The 12427-nt window shown below is 38.9% G+C and overlaps 1 protein-coding gene across 3 annotated transcripts in view; it reads right to left on the bottom strand.

Annotated features, from left to right (window-relative positions):
* Positions 1-12427, bottom strand: part of HDAC3 (histone deacetylase 3) — a 31949-nt gene that overhangs the window by 6154 nt on the left and 13368 nt on the right. For 2 of the 3 annotated variants that reach the window (XM_060774255.2, XM_060774257.2), the window contains exons 4-12: positions 9528-9609; positions 8945-9001; positions 8786-8841; positions 5360-5493; positions 4517-4597; positions 4356-4429; positions 3564-3628; positions 1688-1777; positions 1482-1540 (exon numbers count right to left, since the gene is read on the bottom strand). In XM_060774255.2, coding sequence (XP_060630238.1) covers positions 1482-1540; positions 1688-1777; positions 3564-3628; positions 4356-4429; positions 4517-4597; positions 5360-5493; positions 8786-8841; positions 8945-9001; positions 9528-9609 — 698 coding nt within the window. Of the gene's footprint in view, positions 1-1481; positions 1541-1687; positions 1778-3563; positions 3629-4355; positions 4430-4516; positions 4598-5359; positions 5494-8785; positions 8842-8936; positions 9002-9527; positions 9610-12427 lie in introns of all 3 variants that reach the window. The other variant, XM_060774256.2, reaches the window with a different exon arrangement.

Genomic DNA, 12427 nt, shown 5'->3' with positions numbered 1-12427 from the left:
CTTTCCCACCACCCCTGGTTTAGTGGATGGGCAGCCTCCAACAAAAGAACTGACTAGTCCTCAGTTCTACAAAGGTACAATTCAGCAGTAATAACCCATGCCTTTTGGACTGAATGTCAATTTATTGGCTTTTAACCAGTCTGTCACCATGTCCTGGAACTCCTAATAAATAAACTTGATATTTAGGGGATGTCTGGCATATGCTACTCATGAACAATCAATATATATATATATATAAATGCTCTGTGCATAATGAGTACCTTAAAAACAAAAGAACCAATGAACGAAATCACACCAAATTTGGCAACAAAATGTCTCATAACACAAGGAGTGACCATCACTCAAAAATTATGATTTTGTCATTTGGGAGTTGTAGTTGCTGGGATTTATAGTTCACCTATAATCAAAGAGCATTCTGAACTCCACCAATGATGGAATTTAACCAAATTTGGCACACAGGACTTCCCTGACCAACAGAAAACACTAGAAGGGTTTGGTGGGCATTGACCTTGAGTTTTGGATTTGTAGTTCACCTACATCTAGAGAGCACTGTGGAGTCAAACAGTGATGGATCTGGACCAAACTTGGCATGAATACTCAATATGCCCAAATATAAACATAGATGGAGTTTGGGGGGAAATAGACCTTGACATTTGGGAGTTGTAGTTACTGGGAATTATAGTTCACCTACAATCAAGGAGCATTCCGAACCCCACCAACGACAGAATTGGGGGCAAACTTCCCAAACAGAACCCTCATGAACAACAGAAAATACTGTGTTTTCTGGTGGTCTTTGGTGACCCTTCTGACACCCTCTCACAACCCCCCCCCCCCCCCGGGGTCCCAAACCCCAGGTTGAGAAATGCTGCCTTAAGGCCATCCAGTCCAACTCCCTTCACCAGGGCAAGAAAGGGCCATCCAGCCATTCACATACACACATATATGTATATGACAGATGCAGTATCAAAGATTTGAAAGGGACCCCTAAAGAAGGACAATTATATGTTGCATCTTCCAGAGTAGGCAAACCAGACAATCTTCACATCAACACTGGCAAAGAAACAGCAAGAAATACTGTTTACCCACAAGCATAAAGAAATTACATATATTAGAAACCAACACTTTCTCATTACTTTATTTTCCAGATCACCAGACTGGGCCACAGCAACGCGTGGCAGGGGACTGCTAGTAACATATAGATATCTTTGGGAAGTGATGTAAAATACAAATGAGAAATCCTGCAGAAATGGAATCCATTTATCCTCTTTAAAAATGATAAGAGCTAGTAAAAAGTGAGACATGTGCTATAATTTCTTGCTCATTTAACGCCTACTTGCTACTTGTTAGCTATCAAAATATTTTTGATTGAATGTTTAAAGTATGTAATTCTATTTTATATTTATCCAGGTTGATGATAAAAACTGAACAAACAAGTAGCAGCTAAGATAAGCAGATTTTAACTTGGGGAGTCTCTGACTTACCACTGTATGGCAACTCCTCACTAATAGCTTCTTCTACAAGCAATGATGTTTCATAAGTCCTGAAAGTTTAGAGACCACATTCGAAATCAGAGTGCATCAGCAGTATGACATCACACAAATCTGTGCCACTTGTAACTAAGAGACATAGAACCCCAGCTGATTTTCAATAAAAAGGGACTGCCACCCCAAGCTTCCAGAAGACTCACCAGCATCGGGCCACATTGCGAACTGTGTAGCCACCTCCTCCCAACACCAGAAGTGGAATGCTGAAACTCTTTACATATTCCACACACTCCCTAAAATTCAAAGTTATAAAAAACAGAAATGAACAACATTCAAACTAGCTTACATCCACATGTTGTATATAAACTGTAGTTTTCTGGAAGAATAGCTGAAAGTGCAGAAATCCTCAAAAATGTACAAATTACTACCAAAACTGATGTTGAGTCTCAACTGAAATAATGTATGTGTCGGTGGGTAGGAGATCCTAAAGCTACTTAAGTGAAAACAATGAAGTTAAACGGTATTCAACAATGTTACTTAGAGGAAGAGGGGAAGTGACTTGTCTCAAAGTGACAAGGGGATGCATCTCCCCCTCAGACTATAGGCTGCCAGTGTCACTAGAGTGGAAGCATCGAAGTGCAAACCCTCCAATGTTATTGGGTCAGCCTTAATTAATATGGAACAATGGTGAGAAATGCTATAACCTACAGTCCAACAAGCTGTGGACTCTGACATTAAATATCCAGAAACACTCAATGAAGTGCAAGGACTGAGCTTGAACTCTTCAATGTTTTAGGGGTTAAAAAGAGTTGAAAAGTCTACTTACTCATAGTAAATTATATTGACATAAGCAGTTAAGTTTTACCTACTGGCTTCAATTGTTAATTCAAAACTGAAAGAACTCTTAGAATAGCATGTATTCTCAATCCACCTGCTGCTATTAATCATTCATAGCAAGTAAAGAAAGATCTGAGAACAATCCAAACTCGTCAAATGGGGTATAAAAAACTCCCGTGCTTATCCCAACTTTTGTGAGAAGGCAAGTATTGTGGAGGTCTTCCTTGAAACAGACAACCTAGAAGACAAAGCTTATCCCAAGTGTGTTCACAAGGGAAGTGAAACAAATAAGGGAAGAAGCTTTTTGGAGCACAGTCCCAAAATCAGCTTTGACCTGAAACCACATCATTACTCAGGAAAGCTAAAAAAATCTTGCTCTGGGCAAATTTTTCAAAGTAGAAAACCAGCGAGATATTAAGGGTCATGAAAGAGTCAAGTCAGGAAACAGATGATCAGATCTCCCAAAGTTCTGTTTCTATTTTGACATTTCCACAAGGACCATAACATTAATCAAATCAGCAGCACTGTTTGCCCAATATACACTATATACTACAAAGCAGGCATCACAATACCGTCATATATTCATTTCTGGTTCGTAAGGAGTGGAATGTGTATTTAAAATTTGTGGGAAACACCAGCAAGATTGGAAGGTTTTTTTATTTCATCTCTTCTTCCAGCTTTTTCTCCACAACCTGATTCATGCTTGAATTTTATTGCTGAACTAACCATCCCCTGCCACGCGTTGCTGTGGCCCAGTCTGTATATATGTGCTTTGTGTGTGTGTGTGTGTGTATTTGTGTGTATATGTGTGTTTGCGTCTATATATATGGTTTTGCTCATGCGTTGTAATGTATTTTTTATTTTTGGCTTTTGAAGTCCCTTCCACTGTGTTTTTCAGTGTTTTTATGAGTGATAGTCACTCATTGGCCTGATAGGTGTATTTTGTCCAAATTTGGTGTCAATTAGTCCAGTGGTTTTTGAGTTATGTTAATCCCACAAACGAACATTACATTTTTATTTATATAGATATACAACAGCAGATTTGGGAAGGCAATTTATAATGTGTAAACAGTGCAGGGGGAAAAGAAACTCAGATGTCTTTCCAACATCCACTCCCCACTAGCCCAAAGTAAGAGCTCCCATAACTGCTTTAAAAAGGAAGAAAAAAATGGAAAATCCTGTCAGGTCTCTCTTGACTCTAATGTCCCCTTTTACCCATGTCAGCTTGTTAAAAAGGCTTACCCATGTCCTCTTATACTGAGATTAAAGCAACCCAAACGATCACACCCTAAGGAGTCAGCTCCACACTGAAAAGAAAAAAAAATAATGAAGAAAAAAAAGGAAAATACTGGACAATCCACCTGCTGATAATTATATCCCAGAGCAATGCCTGGGGGAATGAGTTCACTGAAGGGACAGATTCCCACTGATCCAAGATATTTTTCAAAGGCCAGATAATGTCAAAAGTCTTCCCAGGCTACATGCTTTCATACTATTCTCTATTTAGAGAAATGCACAAATGATCACCCCTGGCCTAACCTGAATTGAGAAATCTGTATAAAGAAATGCATAAGTACAGTTGCTACACCTGGCTCACTGGCCTACCAAGTGTGAGACATGGACAAAGTAGACTCAACTGGCACCTGCAGAAGTATCTCCTCCAAGCACCAGATGAATATACAGTCAGCTTTGCTCAGCTTTGTAACATGGAGAAGGTCTGAGGTCAGGGAAGTAAGTTCTGGTATGGCCTCTTGGAAGCACAATCATTCACTTGCCTTGATCCCTTGCAGGATGGAAATGAGGTTTGCATAAGTTTATTTTGGCTGGACAATGGTGTAATCCAACAGGTCAAATCCAACCTGTGAGCTGGATATTCCCTACTCCTGTTCTAGAAATATGGGAGGAGCACAAAACACTCACAACGTAATTAAAACTATGCATCACATTTTAACCTCCCCACTTCCGCCTCATGTTGACAAAAAACATAATATGGCCCTCTGATAATGATAACTAACTAGGCACCCTTTCCCTTACCTGCAGCACTATGCATGTGGGCTGATAGAATTCTACCACTTGGTTAATGACTGGTTGGAAGAGGTGTTTGTAACCTTCAGAAGACAAAACAAGATACTGGGGTTATAACTACTCTGTGCACAAAAACAGGATTTATAACAAGGTCAAGGACTTCTACTCACTTTGGTCATCGATGCCATCACGTAAAGGTACATTCAGACAGTAATAGCGGCCACTCTCTGCCCCAACTTCATACATGTCACCTGGCAGGGGAAAATATGGCAAAGTACAAAACTGCAACATTTTTGAAGTGTCAAACAAGACAATTTCAACTTTGTGCAGGTGAGCTTTATATAGAGCCTGAAGAAATTCTGGCCAAGATTGTGCTTCATATTGTTATATCTCCATAGCTATGTTTCTCAGTGCTATCCCACAGAAACCCACCATGCATGCAACACAGCTCTTTCTGTAATGTTGACAGAGAGAGGAGGATGAACAGGGTCATAGCTAGCTATTTTCACATAGCAGGACACACTGGGCCAGGCATCTCCAGATACTTGCAAGGTCCCTTGCAAGCTCTCTGCAGATGTCATTGTAGTACATCCAGTGATAAGGAAATAGCTGCATATAGTGCTATCAATCTCTCTGCTCTCTTACACCACAGTAATAATCATGCTGTGTGTGTGCATGCATGTGTGTGTTTATGCTATCTACAAGGTTTGAGGTAGTGGTTAGCCATTGCACGGTCAAAACAGATTTCTGACTTAAGCAACAATCACAAATATGAGTAGCTATGGCATGTTCAATTTAAGCCATTGTCATTCACAAGTCAGCTTCTTTTCTACCAACTATTATTTTTAAACCAAATGCAGGAAGACTTCAAGTCCTGCATGGTTCTTCTATATTGAAATCTTTGACTAGTACTCAAAACTGATTCTTTATCAAACTTTGATGATGATCATGTAATCAATGTTAGTTCTAGCTCCATAAATATCTTAACTATTTAAATAACAAAAATTCCCCACCTGTACCAGGGAAGAAGTAATTCCCATATTTATGAAAAGACACTGTCATGACACGATCAGTCAAGTAAAAAGCCTCCTGGACACCATCTCCATGATGAATATCTATATCAATGTAAAGTACACGAGGGTGATACCTATCAGAGAGCAGAAACCAAAAGATGTGTTAGAAGCTAACAGAGGCTGAGTGAAATCCAATACAAAGCAATACTATTTAGCCACCTTGTGCCAATCCAAAATTATTACCAATATTTCAGAAAATGGAGCAGAAAGTTTGGCTGAATTTCTGATGGTAGGACAAGAAGCAAATACTTGGATACCACAACCAATGGATGAAACCCAGATAGGCAACCTTCATTTCAGATAATAGGACATAGTGCTGTATTCTTCTTCCTTCTTGCTCAGAACACTTAAGGAGAAAGTTTTGGTAAAAGCGCACTTCACTCAACATATAATGAAGCCGAAAAACAAATACAGAGAAACATACTGCTAATGGAGTACTAGTTCATTAATGCTTCAACCACAGATCTGTTTCACACATATTTTATACATACAATATTAAAGGACAATATAAAAGTGCTACATAAAATTAGCTGCCCCAATTTCTTCTTTTGGGGGGTGGGGCAGGATATAAAGCTTTGTTATAATTATTATATAGATCTTGCACATTAAAAATTCAATACAATTAAAATAATGATATTAATATTTAGATTAGACCAAATTAGATGAGATAAGAACATCCCCAGAGCAATCAACTCCACTATCAGTGCTACATTTTGCCTGGCTTTTCACTGCTGCCAGGGTGAAAAAAGAAATCTTGTGAGTGATCACAGAATCAGTATCACATAGGAGAAAGAAGAAGAAAAAACCCGACTACTGCTAATGTGTTAATGCTTTTCATTTAAGAATTCTTACCATTCCCCCCCACCTCCCTTCAGAACACCAAATATTTTTATTTCCTGTATCCAGATAGTGATCCCTCAAACAGAGAAAAAAAAGCAGAATAGCAACAATTAAATATGTTTGTTGCAAACATTTCCAAATTTCACCCTTCTATAATGGGAATCTTTAGACACAATCTTTAGCCATACCAATCTGGCTGTGGACAGCCTGGGAAACCAGGGACTCTTGATCCCACTCCACTCACCCACCCCTCCAAATGGGGGCATAAGATTCTACCTTACTACCCATATTTCATCACATTAAGTTGCCATTGCATAATAGTTGTATCCCACTCTAAGAGAAGGTCTTTCCCTGTATAATAGTCGTACTCTTAGTTGAAAGAATTAATGGTGAGGCTGCTCTTTTGCCACTACTGGGCTTGACTCAGCTTGGGGCCAAGTCAAGTCCCACAGCACCAAATAAAAGGGGCAGGTGGGCAGGAAAGCCACTCACCCCAGCCATTCTCCTCCACAGCTAAACTTTGAGGGCACAGCCACACCGGTAAATGCCCACCTGTGCAGATGTGCCCCTCAAAGTGAGTACTGATGTTATGCAGCAAAAAAATATATCATAACAGTCACCACTGCATAATAGTTGCACTTTGGGAGGAAAGGGAGGGTATTATGTAGTGAAAAACTCTATTCTACTATCATCTCTGGTTAGATAATCGAGGGCAGGAATGGAGGAAACAGAAAAACTTTTCACCAAGTTTGGAAAGGTTGTGAAGGGCAGTCTCCCATACTATTACTTTAACTGTGTGATACATTCAACAATATATGAAACAGCAAGTATATGAGCAAGGCCTGGTGACCGTGACCTTGAAATGCAGGGAGGCTGCCTAGTAATGAATACCTGGTGCTCTGTTTCTACAATAACTATTGCTGGCTAAACAATTGAGCAACACACATGTTTCAGGGGGGAAATAGCTTCCCTGTTCCTAGGCACCTCCAAGAACAATGGTTTTATGTTTAAAGAGTGCACATTCCCCCATGCACATTCCAAAGTTTTAAAAATATTAACCAGACTTCCAGTAACTTCCAATTTCAATGTTTGCACTTATTGGTTGCTATCTCTTTACACTTTCGAAGTTGGTGCAGTCACAGTTGTTCTTTGGGGGAAGAAGAAGAAGAAGAAGAAGAAGAAGAAGAAGAAGAAGAAGAAGAAGAGGAGGAGGAGGAGGAGGAGGAGGAGGAGGAGGTGGTGGTGGTGGTGGTGGTGGTGGTGGTGGTGGTGGTGGTGGTGGTAAAAGTAGTATTACTTGTATGCTGCTTTTTCTATCCTAAAAGAAACTCAAAGCAGAAAATAATGCTAAAAATGATATTGCCCACTCTTACGTTACACAACACAGCGATAAATGTCTAAACAATTACAAAGTCCTCAAACTGGAAGAGGTAGGCTGAGAAAAAAGCACTAAAATAACTAGCATCCATGAGGCAACACCTCAGCAGGAGTCTGATGAAGAGGACTTAACGTATGAAATGTGGAGGGAACTAGGGACAAATACTCCTTCACTGAACTCCTAATCCCTCTGCACTGATACTGCTCCTTGGGATAGAGAAACCTGATTAGTCATATCTCAAATGCTCACCAAGACACATCAAAACCATATTAGCAACTGGTAGGAAACCAGCTAATCCCTTGTGTATTTGCAACCTTTATGTTCCAGCTGGGTCCTGTACCTTGTAAGCTGCTCAAAAAGTCAGCCATATAATGGATGATGCAATGACTAGCATGAGAATTAAATGAGAAAGAATGCTGACTTTGTGCCTCTTCTCTCCACCATGCAGTTTTCAGAAGTACAGGAGCTTCTCACTGCTGTTCAATGAAAACTTTGCTAGTTTTCTGGTCCTGTCCTTGTACATCTTACATCAACTGAATAAAGCCCAATGGTTTCTCTATCCCAAACTCCTAAGAGAGGCCAGAGTCCACATCTTTTCTACCCTCTGTCCATCTGAGCTCCTAAAAGAGGAAATCAGAAACTGTAGGTGTGGTAGGTTGTAAAGTGGTGGGTAAAAGTAGAAAGAGACCAAGTCGGCTAAGGCAATAGCAATCATACCAGTGAGTCAGGAGTATAAAATGCGATTATGTAGCCCTAGGTGACAGGAGACAAATTGACCACAACCCCAAACACAGTACAAGCAAAAATGTAACATTGTAATTTCATCTTGATCAGCATATCTACAAAACGCTAAGCTTCTTGCTGCTTCAAAGAACATGTATCTTTGCACAACTGTTTAAAACTGACACATACATAAAAATCCATGGATAAGAACTGTATCATGTCAGAAGGCAACCAAACATTTCAAAACAATCATAATACCTGAAGAAGAAACCTTTAAAAAACAGGAATAGAAAGGATCATCATCGTAATGAAAATTGCACAGAACCAAACATTAAATATCTGGTGCAATCTATTTACTTAAGGCATAATTAACAGAATCAATTCATTCCCGCCCCAATGCACTGACACTTGCATAAATTCCTTACTTGAGAAGCTCCAAAATGCCAATCACGATGTCATTAACATAACAAAATCCAGAAGCCTAGAGCACAAAAAATGGAAAATAAAATAAGTGGTTTCAATGAAAAGCAGCACTAAGCCTTCTCAATACACCAAAAAGGAGGAGAGCAGACTTGCCTCATTACCTCAAACTTCTTGGCATGATGTAGGCCTCCAGCCCAGTTTATTGCAATATCACAAATCTAAGAACAGAGATACAAAGTTAGCCAAAAAGAAAGAGCACTGCAGTGCCCAAATAATAAAATCTGCTAAGAGGTGGTTATTCCCTATATTCTAAATTAACTTTTCCATTGCTGTCTCCTTTTCACAAAGCTGGGAAGGAGATTTGTGCTATCGTTTTTGTACAGTACATCCAAAATACAACTCAACTTTTATATAGCACTTTCAAGAATTCTAACCACACATAACCCTTGGGACAATCTTATAATGTAGGTGAGATTAATGCCACACTGGGGATGTAAAAAACTGCAGTTTATTTAAGGTCACTTAGTGAACTTATAGCAGAGGAATTTCCCAATTCATGGATTAGCTTCTCAGCTTTTATATTACACTAGTACTCATGAAACTCCTTCAGAGCGAAATGTTATGAAACCATTTAACATTTTAGAGAAATAAAGGACAGCATCTCTTAGAATGACCTGTACAACAGCAATTGTTCTACATATTTAAAGGCAGTGAGGAGGGTAAGTATAACATTGCCTTTTTTACCTTATTATTTAGTTGTGTTGCTCCTTGCAAAGAGGCCCCAGTATACCGAGAACAAAATTCAAACAGACCTGGGAACACTGGGCTGAGAGAAAACAACAAAATGTTATAGGTATTTCAAGGTAACATGATTGTTGTTGCTGTGTGCCTCCAAGTTGCTTTTAACTCATGTTGACTCTATGGCGCACTAATCATAGGGTATACTTGACAAGATTTGTTCAGGATAGGTGAAGGTAGTTTTATGGTTGGCTTTTTCTGAGGCTGAGAGAATTTGACTTGCTCTGAGGCCCCCAGAACCCTCGACCAACAAGCACCAGCCTCTCTCTCAAACTTGGATGTAGAAAACATGTGGAGATAATCCTAGTAACTGTACCATGCTCCAGAGATTCTCAAAGAGTTTCAAAGTGCAGCAGAAGCGCAGGAACAATCTCCTACTAAGCCAAAGCGAAAAAGGCTGACGTTTGCTGCTCATTTGACTTGACTGTATGGTCTGAGAACTACATCACAAGTATAGAAATGGCCAGCTATGTCAGCTCCAAGAGTGGAGAGAGTGAAGTTTTGATTAGTTAACAATATCAGCCAAAATCTGTAAACCACTATTTAGACAGAACGTAATGCTACGCACTCTGCAAATACACACAGGTCAATGTTTCTTATAGAAGCATTTATGCTAGCCACTTTCAACTTTTCCATAAAAATATTTCCACCATTAAGCTAGCTGTAGCCCATCTTCTGACCATAAACAGCTAGACTATCCAACAGCTGTACTATCCTGGAAATGGGGCTTTGTTTCTTCCATAACAAACCAAAGAAAACTTGTTTCTTTGAATTGTCATGAGAGGAATCAACTAACAGAGGGGAAATTACCCTCATTCAAATGACACAACCAATTACAGAGAAAAACACCATGGTTTGTTCAGCCTCTCTTGCTACAAGCCACAATCTCAACGTTATTGGAACCAATACACTTCAAATCCAGAATGAGTTCCTGCAGTCCTCTGGTTTATTGTATTGCGCAGCTATAATATTTGGCCACTGAATATTAGTTGAGCCAGAGCCCATATACTGCTATGGGCTTGAAAGGGTATTCAGTGGTTCTCAACCTGTGGGTCCCCAGATATTTTGGCCTTCAACTCCCAGAAATCCTTACAAGTAGTAAAGTGGCTGGAATTTCTGGGAATTGAAGGTCAAAACACCTGGGGACCCACAGGTTGAGAACCACTGGTATAGGTGATTAGCTCCAAATCATTAAAGTAGTAATAAAAGATACCTGTTTATTAAAATATGTTTAAAATCAGTTTAAAGGAACCTTCTACAACAGAACGAAAATACCACTGCATACAGAACAAAGTGATGTTCCTTAAATAACAAATGTTTCTGAAACACATAGCATAGCTGACAGTTGCAATGTCTAGTAACTAGGTCTTAATCATAAAGCCTAGAAAGTCCTACAATCAACTGCCAACTTGGACAATGGCTGCACAGGCACCTTCTAAAAAGATTGAAAGCAGTCCAAATGCAACAAGTACTTAGATTTTGCTCACTATTCTCCTAGTCAAATTCTTTGAAGTCTTATTACAGTCTGACAGAAAGTAATTTAATCACAAGAGTGGAATGCTAGGCCTAAAAACATTGCAATCACCTCAAGTGTTTCAAAGAGTCTATAATGGTTTTTAGGGCTTTCAATTGCCTCCAAAAATCTATGTAAATTGAATTTTTGGTAGAGCTTTATTTGTGTAATAGTACACATGTTTGTGTGCCAAAGCTACTGAATTCTTTCTAGTCTTCTTCCCTAGTTAATCTCTGTATGCCAGACATTGTTCAGTTCTCTTTTCAAAACACCGCTACAACCTCAGTATATCCATAACCACATTCTTATCCCATTGTAACCAAACTCAAGATTTTTTCATCATATGTATTTGGTTACCTTTTCAAACCAAAGTTATATCTGGATCTCTACATTTTGTCAAAACATTTCCCCCGCTTGTCTTTCTAATCCAAAAACTATCACTTCTCAAATTCTATGTCAATAATTTCCAAATGCAACTGGCTCATCTCCTGTCATGTCAGCATCCACTATTTTGCTCCCAGTTTAGCACTCCCTATATTCAGAATTATTTCTGAAATCAAGTATATTCAACCTGTGCCAACATCTGAATATTTATAAGTAATATTTTCAGTTACTACATACTCAATAACACAGACCTCAGAACAAAATATTTCTAAATATTTCTAATAATATTTTTCACTTGACAGATGGGAAAGTAAATGCAGAGAAAGTATGACAGCTAATTCCAATCAGTACAACATATTACAGTTGACATTCAAAATGTAAATACAGAAAAGTCCCCAAATTTTGCGAATAACCAAAAACAAATGCTATTTGCTACCTTTACTGACTAAATGAATGAACCATGACCCTGAGTTTGCAAGACCTAAGCAAGGCTGTTACTGACAAGATCTTTTAGAGATTTCTTATACATAGTGTCACCATATGTCATAGGTCAGCTTAAGCTGACGATCATATCTATATGATTGTTAAACTTAGGTCTTGATATGTTTCTTGAAAATCAGAATTTTATCTGGGGTTATAGTAATCCCTGAGTTGCAGTTGGATAGTTACTGTAATTGACTTTTTATTTTTGTCACACCAGCCATAAAAACAGAACTGGCTAAACATGACACAGGACAGCTGACACTACACTGTCTGCCAGGATTTATAATGGGATTGTTTCATTTGGCAAAAAACAATCCATCATTTAAAAAGCAGTATATCTGATATGCCACACCAGAAAAATTAAAAGACGCGTTCGAAATGACACTCTTCCTCTTGCTTTTAAAGTCTTCTCTTATTTAACCAATAAAGGACAGAAAAATGGTCAGGTCTCAAAATCTAATTGAAA

Source organism: Anolis sagrei, chromosome 4, assembly GCF_037176765.1.
Source record: "Anolis sagrei isolate rAnoSag1 chromosome 4, rAnoSag1.mat, whole genome shotgun sequence".
Classification (NCBI taxonomy): Eukaryota; Metazoa; Chordata; class Lepidosauria; order Squamata; family Dactyloidae; genus Anolis; species Anolis sagrei.
The sequence above is the reverse complement of the archived record's forward strand: the minus strand, read 5'-3'. Positions and strand labels throughout refer to the sequence as shown.